Source organism: Paroedura picta, chromosome 7 (assembly GCF_049243985.1).
Source record: "Paroedura picta isolate Pp20150507F chromosome 7, Ppicta_v3.0, whole genome shotgun sequence".
In the NCBI taxonomy this organism is placed as follows: Eukaryota; Metazoa; Chordata; class Lepidosauria; order Squamata; family Gekkonidae; genus Paroedura; species Paroedura picta.
Window position 1 is genome coordinate 79,150,321 of NC_135375.1, and position 17,562 is coordinate 79,167,882.

General features: G+C 41.9%; 1 protein-coding gene across 4 annotated transcripts in view; it reads right to left on the reverse strand.

The window, feature by feature from the left end:
- TTC39B (tetratricopeptide repeat domain 39B) overlaps positions 1–13,362 on the reverse strand; it is a 78,233-nt gene extending 64,871 nt beyond the window's left edge. For 2 of the 4 annotated variants that reach the window (XM_077345106.1, XM_077345105.1), the window contains exon 1: positions 13,044–13,362. In XM_077345106.1, coding sequence (XP_077201221.1) covers positions 13,044–13,084 — 41 coding nt within the window. In that variant the 5' untranslated portion in view covers positions 13,085–13,362. Of the gene's footprint in view, positions 1–2,377; positions 2,507–13,043 lie in introns of those variants that run through there. The other 2 variants (XM_077345108.1, XM_077345107.1) reach the window with 2 other exon arrangements.
- Between the last annotated feature and the right edge of the window lie 4,200 nt (positions 13,363–17,562).

The following is a 17,562-nucleotide window of genomic DNA, read 5'->3' on the forward strand; positions in this document are numbered from 1 at the left end:
GCTGTTTGTCTTTCCTGAGTTACAGCCATAAAACCTTAGGGTGTGTGTGTTGCTATGATAGGGGAAAGGTGCAGGGCAGCACATGTAGAAACCCAGTTCCAAGATGGCAGAGGAAACACTCCCTGCTGGAAGCTGATATAATAAATAGGAAGAGGGTTTGTATCCTGCCTCTCACTTGTGGTCTCAGTAGCAGTTAACAATACAGTTGAAAATACAACTTGAAATATGTGAAAACAGTAAAACATAATTTGATTAAAAAACAAGGTTTAAAAAGTTAACTTTCCTACAAAAAACACAACAAAAATAGAGTCCAACAGCACCTTTAAGACCAACAAAGATTTATTTGTTTAAGACCAACAAAGACCAACAGCACCTTTAAGACCAACAAAAGCGTGAGCTTTTGAGTGCATGCACTCTTCCTCAAACTAAATGAACAACCATCATAACTGTAGAGATAAGGCTAAAGCAAACTGTAAAGATAATGCTAAAGCAAACTGTGACAAATTAGTAAACTGTGTCATAATATCCAAATTAAGCCATATGATGCCATATGATAATTCTTTCCTTAAACAGCTAATCAGTCCTTTTGAGTTCAGTTGTAGTTCACAAAACATTGGAGAAATAAAACTGTCCACATTAGTAATTAATGGCAGACACTTTCCCAGTTGTCTGAAGAAATAATTAAAAGAGACTAGGTCCTGTCCCCATCTGTCTCCACCCAAGCGTGGAAGCATCCCCAAGAGTGACAAGCTATGCTGGCAAGTATCTTGTCCTGAGATCAGAGAATTAAATTCATAATTGCATTGCATATTACTACCATCACATTACAGTCACACTGTCCAAAATAAAATAAATTTAAAAGAAGAGGAGGTTGTGTGGATTTATAAAAGTATAAAGGTATAAAGGTGCTATTGGACTCTGTTTTTGTTGTGCAACTTCAGACCAATATGGCTACTCACTTGAATCTACAAAAAACAGTTAATCTCAGCTAGTTTTGACTTGTGAGACCATACTGGAAAGACTTAAATGGAATACATATTTGGATAGCTAGTGATGGGCTACTATTGGACTTTAAAAGCCTTGTTGATTTACATACCCTCCTGCCACTAATTGTTTAAGGAAGACTTCCCAATTAATATAAAACCACAGAATAATCTGGAACTCTGATTTGTAGGCAAGAAATAAATAAAAATACCTTGTTCAGACAAAGCAACAAATGAAAGCTTGCTGCAAAACAGGTCATCTCCAAACCTGAGCAACACTCAATGTGAGGAAGGAGGACTTCCACAGCTAACCAAAGCTTGTCATTACTTGAATGCAGACACTGTGTTCAACTGACAACACGTGAAATCTTATTTAAAATCAAAACCTGTGTTTTAAAGAGGACTGTAATAATATTCCACTGAAGGAAGATGTGCAGTACATTTTAACCAAAGACAGGAGGGTGTCAGATCTATGCAGCTTCCAATTATTTTATACCAAGCTACTGGCAGCTCCAGTACATGGGAATGCTCTAATGGCCAATTAAACCTGCATGAAACCTCCTTTGCTGCACTGGGCTGGTATATATTTGACATAATGATCTTTAGTGTATATGCTGACATTCCCCAAGTATGTTCTTTGGGAGCATCAAAAGATTTGTTTAGATTTGCTTTCATATGAAATAAAAAGATCTACTTCATGCAAAGAAGTATCTTGGGTTCCAGACCAAGTTCCCTTAGTTTCACGGGACAAAACAGTCACAGCTTTTCAACTGTGTGGCTTGAGAGCGCTACTAGGGAATACTTGCAGATAGAAACAGAGGAATAACTGCCTTTGGATGGAACAGCAGTCACAGTCCATCCTGAGAAGTATGATTTAGCTTCCAATTATGCATGCTGTAATCACATTTGTAATGCATTCAAAACACAGGGGTAAGAAGGGGTACCATTGGTGGCCAACTGGAGCAGGTGGGGAAAAACTGGCACTGCACTTCTAATGATGCTCTAGAAACTCCCAGGGAAGACCCGAAAGTGATTTTGCTGCATTGCACTATGGCTTAGGAGTGTCTATATACCAAAGATTACAGAGATTGGGGGAATTCCTAGAACACTGCACAATGCAGCAATGATACATCTAGGTCTCCATCTAGCAGCAATGTCACCATGTCTCTTCTTCCCCAGTTTACACCTGATTTCTTACCATTATGAGTTTGGGAGCACACCCAGTACTGAAAAATCCATGCTAGCTGCTGATTTGCGTCTTGTCACAACTGAAAGTAATAACCTATGAAGTCATAAAAAGACCGGTCCCACAGCATTTAAAGGACTGCCTTCTCCCACATGAAGGTCCCTGTCATTTATTGTCAGCTTCGGAGGCAATGCTTCATGTCCCCTACCTTCAGAAATAGGGTGGGTGAGCACTTGAGGCTAGGATTGGCAGGCAAGGGGGACTTTCCAGCAGTGTGGACCCGTAACAGCTATGAAACAATGTTGCTGGTGATTTTCTGACACCACTCCCTAGTTTGACCCCAGAGTTTTACACAAATGCCAGAGCATCCCAGGCATTCCCTGGAGATGTGCTTACATCACTTCTGGGCACACAGAGGATGTGTGTGACATCATATGCATTTCCTTCTACCCCCCTCCCACCCCGATGGCTGTCTGAGTGGTAGCAGAGAAGCGCCCACTGGGGCCTAGGGATTCCCAGCCCCAGGGATGAATGGCAAACTTAACTAAAGCAGAACCTTCTATGCTGTATGGCTTCTGTTATGGAACTCCCCAGCCATTGGCCCGGCAACAAGCTTGAACTTTTGAAGAACATTTTTTTCATTATCCGTTTTTCATTAATGACTCCTGCCATTCTTTTCCCACTTCCTTTAATTACAAATGTTATCCTTCTCTTGCTAATCTTCTTATAAAATGTAAATTTTATTCTTGGTAATTTGCTATTATGTTTTTGATAACAGTAAATATTTTAGTCTTTATTACCGCTTTATTGATTTAATAAATGATTGCTGGAAGCTCCCTTGGTAACATGCATGTTAAGAGTGCAGAAACTTATTTTAAATTTATCTATAAGTATCAAAATAGGATAGTCTCATGTATATCACTCTGAGCTTGGAAAACGAACAGGATAAAAATGCAATAGTTTTTTTAAAAATAAATTAGTTACACTTATTAGTAGTACTTTTGAAATATGTTGCTGCTGCTTCCCCCCTTCTTCTATAATCTGAAACTTTTTCAGTTACTTCCACAATGGAAAAGGAGAACTGCTTGAATCTTGATTGTCAGAAAAGAAAGGTACTGTGTCAACTTATGTTTGCATGATTGAAAGTAATAGTGATTTGATTTCTACTACTTTTTTTAATGAAGGAAGTATTTAGCCTATACTATAGATCAGACTTTCTCAACTGGGGTTTCATGAAACCCTGGGGTTAGTTGGCAACCCTGGGTTTCCCAAATGGCAGTTAAATTTTAAACATTTATCAGTTGATATGACCATATATGGTCATGTTGACCCCTCCCAAAATAGCCAAGGATGGACCTGGAGGGGTGGGAAGGGGAGGGGTCCTGGGTGGATGTGTACACAGCTATGATTCCCAACCCTCTTCTGCATGTTCGTGCCACTTCTGGGGTTTCTTGAAGCCTGAAGAATGTTTCATGGGTTTCTCAACTATAAAAAAGTTGCAAAAGGCTGCTGTAGATTCAAGGGTTTAGCCTCATTTATTTATGTCTGGTTCTACGTTCTAAGTTTTTACTTTGTTTAGGGAGAATATCTGTAAGAATCTTTATCTGTAGTACCTTTCACCTGTGAAGATCGCAAGAATTTACAGAAATAACGATTGCTGTTGGTTTTGTGGACAGCAGAATACAAATTCTTTGCATATGTGGTAATATTGTGATAGCGCAGAGGTGTTCTGGGAGACTTGACTTCTAAGTTTAAGAAAAATGGTAGAACTTGTTCTGCTTTATTATACACAGCTCATTTCAAAACCGTATCAAACCATTGCTTTATATGTATTAACTGCCATGAGGCTGAAATTTAGATAATCTGAGCCATAAACTGATTTTTAGATAATCTGAGCCATTAAGTCATGTAAATATTAGATTCACACTCCATTTTATATTAAGCAATCCACCACAGGCTACATAACTACACTGTCTTACACTGGAATATCTATGATCTTACCTCAATTTATCGCGAGCTACAAAGGATAAACAGGTGCTTGTGCAAAGCCTTTGAATTGGTTCTATGTCTTTACATCATGCAGATTTGTACTGAACTACAGCTGTTAAAGGTTTGATGCTCTACACTGCATGTTATGTATTTTATTATTTACACTGTAAGGTATTTTGACTTCCTCCTGTAAGGTAGAAATAAATAAATTAAATTTTGCCTACCTGCATGCCAAACACTGCTAGTTTTGTTTCAAAACAGAGCTCTGTAACAGGTCAGAGAATATATAATATATTTATATATACAAATCTTTCACTGAAAAATATTTCCAACCTTCCCTAGTGATAGTCTAATATGTCATCAGGGCATAATCCTATGGACTCTAAGACATGAGTTTATTTTGAACAATACAGCTGCAGTCCCATTTCATTTTTGAACAAGCAGCGAATAAATATGAATTTTCTAGGAAAAGTCCAACAAACCTGTTAACCAGTTTAATAATTATGCAGAAAAAATGTATGAATATTCTAAGATGGTTTTAGAACTCTGAATCATAAACCTGCACTATTTCATAGTTTATCCAAATTACAGAATCACTACTAATGTGAAATTTGAGTGTCTTTAGTATTTTGGTATTATTGTTTGCAGAAAGGAAAAATGCCTCAGCTGTCTTTCTTCTATCAAACTTACTTGATGCCATTGATTTAGAATTATACCATGCATCCCTGAACTCATACAAGAATGGGAAAACAGAGACCTTTTTCACACCAGGAATCCAGCCTGGTGCAGCCCTTGTTCAGTTGCAGAGCTAATTTCTGCTTCCAGACGATGTTGGTGCCAGTCCTGGGCAGCCTCAGGCCTGGTGCAACACAGACCCTCATTTGCCTCATGGCATGGAAATATGGATCATATCTGGGCCTGTATAACACCGGGCCTGGGACTGTCCTAGGCTGTGCTGTTGTCCAAAAGCAGAATTTAGCCCCACGACTGGACAAGTACTGCACTGGGCTGGATTCCTGGTACAGAAAAGGTTTAAGGTGGAACTACACATTATCTCAGCAAATACAGGTTTTTATCTCAACTGAATGTTTATACTACTAATTATTTTATCAGCACCTTGCTTAGAAATCAAATTAACATTTTATATTAGACTAGAAAGTCACAAAATGTTGTCATCTACTTTACCTATGATTTCACTCTAATTCCCCAGTTTTTGAAAACTTGCCTTTCCTGGCTTTTACAACTCTAGACTTAGAGACTTGTAGTACAAAATATTTTATAAATTTAAACTTGATCATTGTAAATTAAATTTACAAGTTATTGTACCAGGTATTATGAAGAATGCCATGTATCCAAAAAGCTGCAACATCACTCAACTTCCTCCCCACACACACACACACACTACCTTCCATTTCTTCTTTGATGACAGCAGATGCTCTGAAACAGGACAGCAGCAAACTGGGGGCCTAGTAAAAGGGCAAATTGGACAGAGTTGCTGCTTCCCCCGTCCCAAAGATACATTACCTTAACTCTTTGATTAATCACTGGTTATGCCAATAAAGGTTTATATAGATATAGATTAATCACTTAATACATGTCCCTAATTTTGGAGGGGGAGAACTGTCAATCTCAAATTTCCCACAAGAAAAGATACGTCTTTCAATTCCGCTATGCAAGAGGAATCTTAACAGTAGGAGGTTCCAGTGTCCAGCATCCAGAACACTAGTTTCATTAACCATCAAGTACAAGTCCACTCCTCACTGGCAATTTCTTTTTTTCAGAACCAGTGTCTAAAACAGGTGCGTGCTTCACTCCTAAATAGATTACTCTTTTCTCTCTTTTTTAATTAATAAAGACTCCATTGTCTACTAATGAACTGGAAGCTTACAAAGCTGGAATACATACAACACTGTACTCCCCAGCTGTCTAAAGTGCAAATAATGTGTTACGCTCAAGTATACTTAGAATTTACTTTAAGTAGCTCTATTCTAAGGCCATTAAAGCAAATGGATTTCCTTTTTCCCTTTTTTCCTTTAGGATTGTGCAATCAATCTCTATGATTCCCCTTTTCAAGGAATTCCTAGCAGAACCCCATGGATTCTCAGGGCAGGAAAAAGAAAATAACCAATTACCTTTAAAAAAAAATTATATTTATTAGAAATATTTAGAAAAATAAAGTAGGCAGAAATTTATTAAATGCAACACAACACTTTGAGACAAGTGACATAAAACATAAACTAGCCTACTTCCTAATATTTGATGATCCGTATTATGAAGTGCATCCTTAGTTTCTTGTATAAGCGGGCCACAATTCAAAGTCATCTTTCCTATAATACTGCAGCAAGTCCATAGATGTGAGTCAGTAAAAATCCAAGCTAGCATAACATCTCCCAATCATTAGGCCTGTTAAAATTTTAGGCCCACCAGGGTCAGGCAACCAATCTGGCCAAGTAGGAATCATTCTTGCTAGACTGCTCTAGAAGATTACCTCATCTTTCCAACTCACCCCCTTCCTATCGGAAGATATCAGGTTTCTCATGTAACTAATTGTCCAGACAGTGATGTCCTTAAGGAAGTCGAGAGACAGCCTGAGCCAGTCTCTCATTGCAAACACCTGAAAGATGGAACCATTAAACATACCATGGGAGGAGGAATCGAGGCTGCTTTGCTTGATACTCCTTTGCCCCAACTGAGTTTGATATGAATTTGTGTTTGTCCAGAATCCTTTGAGGCCATCAATCTGATTATGCTTGAGGACTGACTATCTCCTCAGAATGCAGTCACTCAAGACTCAAGTCTATGTCTGGTATCCTGGAACATCTCAGGATGGGGGAGGAAATCTAATGACCCTGACTTAATGAAATACTTGCATTCTTTTGACATTGTGCTTCTTCAGGAAACTTGGATAATGAGGGACTTTGTAATATCGAGATTCTCCTCATATACCAGCCCTGCCTTCAAAACCAACTCTAAAGGTCGACCTAAGGCAGGATTGTGTTGCCTTGTGAATCTGGCATCTACTCTTAAAGTAATGTATTTAAAGGCAACTCCTCCCTATGCCCAAGCAATTTTAGTTAAACATACTATGGGTCAGCTGCTTTTGATAAATGCATATATCCTTCCTTTCCCTACAATCGACTCTTTATCCCATGCTTGGTCGACATTGAGAAACTGCTTAGAATCCTTAATGGCTAACTATCCAATGGCTTCCCTTGTCCTGGTAGGTGACCTGAATGCTAGGTGCTAACAATGATAAGCTTACAGCACACATGCACTGGGACTGTAATGAGCTGATTCCACCTTCATTCTCATTCCCTAGGGCTTCCAAAGACCAAGTAATCAACCAAGCAGGGCCTTATCTGGCAGATTTCTGTGCCAGACACAATCTTCGAATATTAAACTGATCTCTCCCAGGAGATAAATTTTGGGGACTTCACATTTATCTCCCCTCGAGGAGCAAGCATGGTGGACTTTATTTTAGTATCACCAGATTTAGTTCCACAGGTCATTGATTTTAAGATTGATACTCGATCGGAAAGCGAGCATTCTCCCACCCAGATGAGGCTATCTTTAGGAATACCTGATGATCCTAGACCAGGGGTAGTCAAACTGCGGCCCTCCAGATGTCCATGGACTACAATTCCCATGAGCCCCTGTCCTAGACCAAAGGCATCCTCTAACCATACCTCATATTTGATTCATGTGAGATTGAAATGGTCTAATGACCTTAGAGCCCAGTTTAACCAGTGGACTTGTACAGCTGAGGCAGTCTTTCAAACAAGCTATATTTGAGGACGAACTACCAGTTGCAGCCATAGCAGCATACGGTTATCCGCTCTATTGTGGATTCAATGAAATCAAGTCATACTCCCAGTAATTTTAAAGGAACATCCTCTTGGTTTGACTACCAATACTGGGCCCAGAAAAAATATCTACGACGACTTTACCAACAACTACGTTCCGAGTTCTCTATTATGCTTGCCTCCAGCTATTTTGAGGCTAGAAAAAGATGCCAGCTTACTTTGGCAGAAAAGGAACATGACCATGCCTTGAAGAAGGACCTGATTACTGAAAGCAGTCCAATCAAGAAATACTAAAGACTTCTGGGCTCCATCGGGCTCCATTCAGCCACTTAATGTGAACTACTCTTCATCTATTTCAGCCTTTGATTGGATGGGACATTTTTCAAATCTTTTTTCAGAATTGGTACTAACAGAGGCCTTGGATGATTCCCTGATTCCATCTAATGTACCTCTCTGGCCTCCTATTTCTCAAGAAGAGATCTGTGATCTCATAACTTCAATGAAATCAGGTAAAGCACCAGGCCCTGACGGCATTCCTATAGACCTAATTAAAAACAACCGAGAATGGTGGTCTGAACCACTGGCTCATCTATTCACCTTAATTGATAAATTTGGGGTCCTACCCAATTTATGGCTGAACTCCGTTATAGTCCCAATTTTCAAAAAAGGTAGCACTAGCATTCCTAGCAACTATCGCCCCATAAGTCTATTATCTGTACTGGGGAAACTATATTCAAAACACTTATTGGGACGTTTATTAGACTGGATGACTATTAATAATCTACCAGGCAAAGAACAAGCAGGATTCCGCTCTGGATGTACCTCACTTGACCACTGTCTTGTATTATCCTTTCTAGCAGAAAAGTACTCCTTACATCTAAAAGGCAAATTATATGCAGCTTTTATTGATTTACGGGGAGCATTTGATTCCATCAATAGATCCCTATTATGGAATAAATTAGCTGCTCTGGGAATGGACAAGCGATTGCTTTTCCTAATTCGTAAATTACACACTTCAAACAGCTGTCAAGTGAGGTTTGACAGTAACCGTTCCTTAACTGAAAAGATCCCGGTCACTAAAGGAGTGAGACAAGGATGCCTTCTGGCCCCATCATTATTCAATTTATTTTCAGCAGATCTTCCTAATTAATTGGCTGAATCTGAAGGTCATGCACCTAGGTTAAATTCCCACCCTATTCCTCTCTTGTTGTATGTGGATGATGCAATTCTTCTTTCCATCTCTAAAATTGGGCTCATGCGTCTACTCTCAGCATTCTCATCCTTTTGTTCCCAAAACAGCCTGTTTATCAATTTTGATAAAACTAAGATAATGATCTTCTAAGACCTGAAAATGCAGCCAATGGAAAGCAAATGGAAATCCTGTGGAGCAAGTAAAATGTTTCAGATACTTGGGCGTTAGTTTTCACCACCAAATGAATTGGTCCTTGCATCGGAAAGCGGCACTTGCCGCGGCAAAGAACCAGTTAAGTGCAGTCTCACGTTTTCACTTTCGTAGTGGGAACCAGTTTGTGCCAGCAGCGATCCAGATTTTTCAGGCGAAGGTTGTTAATCAACTCTTATATGAGATACCAATCTGGATTGAGTCTTTGAATGATGAAGTGGATCGTATAGCCGCAATTTTCTTTCGTCGTATTCTGAGTCTTCCAAATATGATTAGTCTTGCCACCCTTTGTAATGAGCTGGGTCTTGGTCTGTTGTCATCTAGAGCATGGTTATCCACTATCAAATTCTGGATAAAATTACATTATCGCTCCACTCCTAATAGTCTCTTGTATGATCTGCTAAGTGATCCTTTTGTTTCTAAATGGTACTGGCAGATCCAACATAAAATTCACACTCTGGGTATCAACTTGGAGCCTCTGGCTAATTATGAGGAGTTTCAAATATACAATATTATTAGAGAATCCGTGATATTGAGAGACAGACCATCGAAGCGGGAATCAATCGGACTTTTCCCCCCTGCTTCTTCGGCCTTACTTCCAACACAGGTCAGGGAGCTACTTATATGCAAAGTCTTATTAACCCACTCCATCATCGTGCTTTTATGCTTGCTAGATTAAATATCTTCCCATCAGCTGTCCTAGCAGGCAGATACAGCAATGTACCAATTGGGAACAGACTTTGTAAATTTTGCCAATTAGAGCCTGACTCTAATTCTACTCTATTGCCCATCACATTCTATGCTTAGACAACGACTGGTTGTCCCTATCACAATGGACTTTTCTGGCCCTATGGACAGAATAACCAGCCATTTGTTAGCTGATAGGTCCCCAGAAATAACGGAACTGGTGGCCAAATTCTTGGCTACTGTAATACAAAAGGACAGTCGGCTAGGCAAGAATCAGGTCTAGACCAGGGGCACCTACAATTGGTGGAAATTACTGATTGCTGGGCATTCTGGAGGAATCTACTGTTGGTTACTGCTTATTTTATTCTCTTTTATTTGTTTATCTAGACTATGTAATTTTTATCAATTAATTATATTATGAATTACCCTTGTTCTCATGATGTTTTATATGCCATTAAAGGTTTTTTGAATTTGAATATGATATGAATTTGACATACATTTGGGTATGCCACTGTGATGTCTAGTTCACCTCTCATTGGATGGGCTTGGGTAGGACATTAGTTTCAGGGTTCTTGTACAGCAGCTAATCGCAACCTTTATATTATTGAGAACCTCCTGAAATGTGTTTAGGATTTAGGAAACCCCAGAAATAATGTCAGCAGGCCACAACCCCCTGCAATGCCCCTGGAAATCATGTCACAAGTGCCATCACCAAGGCCCTCCCACCACATGTGACATCACGGTCTTCCCTCCTGGCTCCCCCATACCAGAAACAGACTAGCAGCCTACTCTGCTGGGGCAAGAACAGGGCTGGGACAGCCAACTGCTGCTCCTTTACTCCCTGGGGGCCCTTCCTGCCCGCCCACCCCAAATGAGACTACTTAGCTCTCTGGACTCCAGTCACTACCACGTGCAATGAGCCTTGGCCAGTGAGGATTTTTATGACTGGGGCCCCTTACCTTTCCACCCCCTCCAGGCTCATCATTAACCATTTTAGGAGGGAGATGCATGTCAACATAACCATATATGGGCATATCACTCAATAATTCTTTTAAAATAAAAAAAATATATAGAAAATTAATTAACTTCCACCCAGTCAGCAAAACTCTCCCAGGGCTGTTGAGAAACCCCAGGATTTCACGGAACCCCTGTTGAAAAAGCCTGTTCTAGAGACAGAAAACAGAGCCCTGAGAAGCCTGAAAGAAAGGAAAAGGCAAAGTCTGTTGAAAACCAACAAGGTTTAATTTTGGGTATAAGCTTTCATGCGCATGTGCACTTCACCAAGCAAAGGGAATATAGCAAAAAACGTCTTAACTATCTGTTCCAAATCTGGTCTGAAATCCTATGTGGCTGAACAAGTTGGAACAAATCAACATTAAAGAACTCCATTCAAAACACTGTATTTCCTACTATAGCACCAAAAAGCTGATTCAAATTTGGAGAAATATTGGATCCATTAAAAAACTTAAGACCGAAATTTAAACAAAACTGCATGAATAGACTTGATGTGGCATTTGCTTTAGGATCTTTGAAAGGACTTATGTTTTCATTAATATTTCTTACTAAAATTGCATCTAGAACAGTGCTGCTTTTACCCAAACGAGCATTAAAGTCTCCCTCAAGAACAATTTTTGCAACAGGATGTACACTTTGTAAAGAGACAACTTGTCCCAATAAAGGTAAAAAGGTAAAGGTAAAGGTATCCCCTGTGCAAGCACCGAGTCATGTCTGACCCTTGGGGTGACGCCCTCTAGCGTTTTCATGGCAGACTCAATACGGGGTGGTTTGCCAGTGCCTTCCCCAGTCATGACCGTTTACCCCCCAGCAAGCTGGGTACTCATTTTACCGACCTCGGAAGGATGGAAGGCTGAGTCAACCTTGAGCCAGCTGCTGGGATTGAACTCCCAGCCTTATGGGCAAAGCTTTCAGACGGCTGCCTTACCACTCTGCGCCACAAGAGGCTCCCTTGTCCCAATAAAGGTGACCATCAATTAACTGATAAATGGGAGGTAAATTAAATATTAACCAAAATTAAATTTAAGTCAGTTCTGAACAGCACAGCTTGCACAATTGCAGAATGGGAACCCAAGTATTTAATGTTCTTACCTATATGGATTTTTGGGAGAATACTAAGTCCAGCTTGGTTTGGAAGCAGGTGCTATGGGCACCTATCATATATCTGTTTTTCTCACCTTAAATATATATCCTTGGATCTTTGTGTTACTTTTATGTTATATTTAGAAGATTAGATAGATTTAGACATACACCTGTGAGAGACAGATTTCAGTCATTGGAACACAGAAAGGACCTCTGGAAAACCTGATTACAAATACATACTAGTGGTAGTATTTGTGCGTTTGTTCTTACTCTGAGTGAAACCTTCTGAATGCCTTTAAAAACAAACTATGCCCTAGCAAAGTGCCTTTTGTTGTGAAGCCTACATAGTAAATTCTGCATGCACACTCCCTTCCTGTCCTGGGATGCAATAGTGCAGGACATCATTGCTATCCTTTGAAGAAAGCAACCTGACAGAAGAGGTCCTGGTCCCACCTCGCTGAGGAAGGTTCATCGCTTTAAGGGGGTGACACCTGTCTGCCCAAACTCTCAAAAGGCCGTTCTCCCACCACCACTTTCCGCCGCTTAAACGGAAGGATCAACCTTGGCACCTGTTGGCAGCAGGCAAGGAGCGTCAAATCCCCAATGAGGAGGAGCGAAGAGGCGGGCGGGATGGTTGCTAGCAAACGCCGGGCCTCCTCCTCCTCCTTCTCCTCCATCCTTTCCGCCTCCCAGGCCACCCGGATCGAAGGCTTGGCGAGGTGGGCACGGGAAGAAGAAAAGCCCCTCCCGTCCAATGCGACAGTCCCAGGCGTCTTCACACCCGGCTCGTCCACCAGCGCTGCAAGAGCCCCGGCTCATCCCCACGCACAGCTGCGCCACGCAGGGTCCGTCCTCCCGCAGACAGCCCCGTCTCCCTCACCGCGGAACTCGGTTACCTCTTCGCCGCCGCCGCCGCCGCTCGTCCCTTCGCATCCATGTCTGATGCTCGCCATGTTCCCTGCGGAGCCGCGACGGTAACTTTCCAGAACCGGGCGCGCGCGTGTGGAAACGAGCGCCGTTTGACGGCTCCCTTCGCGGCTCGCGCTCTTCCCCTTCCCCGAGCTCGGCTCAGGCAAGCCGTTGGCCGCGGACTAGCCTGGTTCTATAGAACGCTGCTCAGGCGGCTACCCATTAAGCTCGCGCCCACGGTTATCTGCATATCAAACCCCGCCCCCGAAGCCGGCTGAAGGCCTCGCCCTCTCCTTCCTTACCGGGACCGGTTCGTTTGCATACTAAGCTCCGCCCACCGCTCGCCTCCTCACTTCCCAGCTTCTTGCGTCGGCGACTCCCCCCCCCCATCACCTTATTTGCATGCCGAGCTGGACGACCAATAGGGAGCCCGCTCCGGAGACCTCAGGTTGGGCGAGGTACCCTTTTAGTAGGGCGCAAAAAATACCCATGGTGGGTTTCGCGGTCCGGCAGGATTTGTGGCGGTCTCTGGGATTGGTGTTTCGGTTGCAACTGCCTAGTCACTTGAGAGTGGGAGGGAAATTGGTTTTGCTGTAATATCTCGTTTAGTGGAACCCTGGAAAATTGAAAGGCTTGTTACTCATCTAGGTCATAATTCCGGGGGAGTAGCTGACTGAGCCAGCTGCACCAAAATTAAGCAGAAGTCATGTGACACATGTATGAGCTTTATTCTTGCACAGACTCACCTGATTAGAGCCTGCATGCTAAATATTTATATTGCTGGGCTAGAAAGTAAAGCTGGGTAGTCAAGATACCATAAGTCTCTGAGTTGTTTGCTTATGGGGCTGAAGATCCACTGAAATGAATCCTGGGTGTGTCTACTTGGAAATTGCACCGTTGATCATAGAATTTGGATCCGGTTAAACATACTTCCAAATATGTATGCATAGGATGATCAAGCTAGCCTGATCTCATCAGGTCTCAGAAACTAAGCGAGGCTGACCCTGGTTATGAGAGACTAGCAAAGAAGCCTCGGGTTGCTATGCAGATGCCGGCAATGGCAAACCACTCTGGAATATCTCTTCCCTGGTAAATCCTGCAAAGTTGCCATATAAGTCATCACTGGCTCCATAACATTTCCCACCACCAGTGGTTCCTCCCTTCCCCCATCCCGCCTCCTCAGGCTTCACCTCCAAAATCTCTACCCTTGCAATGACATCAGGTCCTATTCTATACCGGTTGGTCATTGGAAGGCCTTGCCTGCCACTCAGACCTTATGCTGCTTTGGCTTGTGCTACAACTAGTGCCAAATAAAGGTAGTTCTGAAGGTCTGAGGCTGTCCAGAATTCGCATACCTTTTAAAGGTATTGTCCATTATAGCCCCCCCCCCCTTCAATTCTCTACCCTACTTGGCAGACCTGCACTAAGCTCTCACATGATACAGCTGAGCTACAAAGGACCCTGGGGAAAGCCCATATTCATTAGGGTAATGTCCCTGTCTTGCACTAGGCCTGGAACTGTGGGCTTCTGGGATGTAGACCATGACACACTGCATATTATCAAAGCATTTTCCCTTATGCATGCTGCCTTACGTGTTTCACATCTCTGTTGTTTCCCTACCCTTTACATCAGAGAAGCAATATTGTTGTCATTCTAGTTCTTACGTGTTTACTGTCCCAAAGTGTGTAGTTTCAAAGGCCACTCAAACTTACACTGTGGAAACGTTTTGGGTTTTTTAACCCCTTTACTTCATTTGGATCGGGGAAATTTGGTTGATGTCATTTACTTGGATTTTAGTAAAGCTTTTGACAAGGTTCCCCATGATGTTCTGATGGATAAGTTGAAGGACTGCAATCTGGATTTTCAGATCGTTAGGTGGATAGGGAATTGGTTAGAGAACCGCACTCAAAGAGTTGTTGTCAATGGTGTTTCATCAGACTGGAGAGAGGTGAGTAGCGGGGTACCTCAGGGTTCGGTGCTCGGCCCGGTACTTTTTAACATATTTATTAATGATCTAGATGAGGGGGTGGAGGGACTACTCATCAAGTTTGCAGATGACACCAAATTGGGAGGACTGGCAAATACTCCGGAAGATAGAGACAGAGTTCAACGAGATCTGAACACAATGGAAAAATGGGCAAATGAGAACAAGATGCAATTTAATAAAGATAAGTGTAAAGTTCTGCATCTGGGTCAGAAAAATGAAAAGCATGCCTACTGGATGGGGGATACGCTTCTAGGTAGCACTGTGTGTGAACGAGACCTTGGGGTACTTGTGGATTGTAAACTAAACATGAGCAGGCAGTGTGATGCAGCGGTAAAAAAGGCAAATGCCATTTTGGGCTGTATCAACAGAGGCATCACATCAAAATCACAAGATGTCATAGTCCCATTGTATACGGCACTGGTCAGACCACACCTGGAGTACTGTGTGCAGTTCTGGAGGCCTCACTTCAAGAAGGACATCGATAAAATTGAAAGGGTACAGAGGAGAGCGACAAAGATGATCTGGGGCCAAGGGACCAAGCCCTATGAAGACAGGTTGAGGGACTTGGGAATGTTCAGCCTGGAGAAAAGGAGGTTGAGAGGGGACATGATAGCCCTCTTTAAGTATTTGAAAGGTTGTCACTTGGAGGAGGGCAGGATGCTGTTTCTGCTGGCTGCAGAGGAGAGGACACGCAGTAATGGGTTTAAACTTCAAGTACAACGATATAGGCTAGATATCAGGAAAAAGTTTTTCTCAGTCAGAGTCGTTCAGCAGTGGAATAGGCTGCCTAAGGAGGTGGTGAGTGCCCCCTCACTGGAAGTCTTCAAGCAAAGGTTGGATACACACTTTTCTTGGATGCTTTAGGATGCTTTGGGCTGATCCTGCGTTGAGCAGGGGGTTGGACTAGATGGCCTGTATGGCCCCTTCCAACTCTATGATTCTATGATTCTATGATTCTATGATTTCTAACGACCCAGTAAAATTGTTTATATCAACCAGTTTTTTTTTTACAGAAAAACCCTCAACAAAAGTACTGGTAAGAGAAGGCAAAAATAAAGAACAGAATAATAGTCTGTTCAATGGGGAATGGAAGCAGTGTCAACTAGACGTCTAAACTGCAAACATATGCTGAGCAAAATGATGAGTCAGGGGCACCGAATCAGTAAATGGAAATCATGGCTATTCACACTTGAAGTTTGGATTATCTTTCATCGATAAAAACAGGAAATACTTTTGAACATTTAATACCCATAGACCATGATGCTATTTTTTTCCATTAACAAACAGTCCCAACAGCTAGTAGATATGTGATTTATTTACTGCATTTCTTCCTCGACCTCACTGTGGAACAAAACAGATACAGTCCTGGATCTAGCAGAGTAAGACATCTTACTTTTAACTTCATAGCTAGTAAAAGGATAGTGATGACTCTCCTGTTATAAGATATTTTCAAAAGCATTTAAACACTTCCCATTGTATAGGATGGGGAAGCCAAACTGTGGGTCTCCAGATGTCCATCAGCTACAGTTATCATGAGCCCCTGCCAGGAAGGTCCTATGAAGTCAAAGGAATATGCGGCCAAGAATTTCAGTTAGCTGTCATATACAAAGGCTTTACAAGGAAGTGAACAGTGAGACTTTGGGGGGAACTTGGTGATCTACTTTTATTAGGCAATGACTTGGCCTCCAAGACAACAACAGGAACTCCAGTTGCCAGCAGTAGGCCTCAGGCTTCAGAAGGGCAGACATCACCAGCCAAGCAACAGATCTTGCTAGCCAAGTCCAGGGAAAGCGAGGTTTGGAGGTGGGGCTGCAAAAGGGTACAGTGTCTCAGAGTCCACACTACAAAGCAGCGGTTTCTGCACAGTGACTTGATATTTATAGTCTAGAGATTAGCTGTCATTCTGATAACTCCAGGCCCCACTTGGACATTGACCCTAGAGTTGGAAATTTTCTTTGGGGTTGCCAGCTTCTCAGTGGGGTACAAAGCCCACACCAAACCATGAGCTAGAGCCTGTTGCAATACAGCACATAATGGGCTTTACTACAAGTAGATATATAAAATGAGCATGCTATAATAATTATTAATTGTCTAAGTATAATAGGGCTTGAATGTGTTTCATTATATAACTAGTTTTCCTACTATTTACTGAAAAAAACACTGGCAAATTATGTACATGGGGGCAGGAGAAGCACCAGTACTATGCTAATGTATAAGTATGTTGAAATTCTCTACATTACAGTGGCCTGTATTACTCTTCTTCCTGCTTGTTTCCCCTGCTGCCCTAGAGATATTAGAATCCTAGCCTCTTGGGCTACCGTTCCTATTCTTCACACACATAGGAGATCTGTGGAGGTTTGAACATTTTACCAGGGCTTGAAAATTTAAAAACTTTCTTTAAAGAGGAATTATCCTGTATGAATGTACACCTCCTTAAACAGTGAAGGAAAAAAAAGAGCATACCAGTAAGACAACTCCCAATACCTCCCTGAGTAGAATCTAGAGACTGGAGGAAGTCA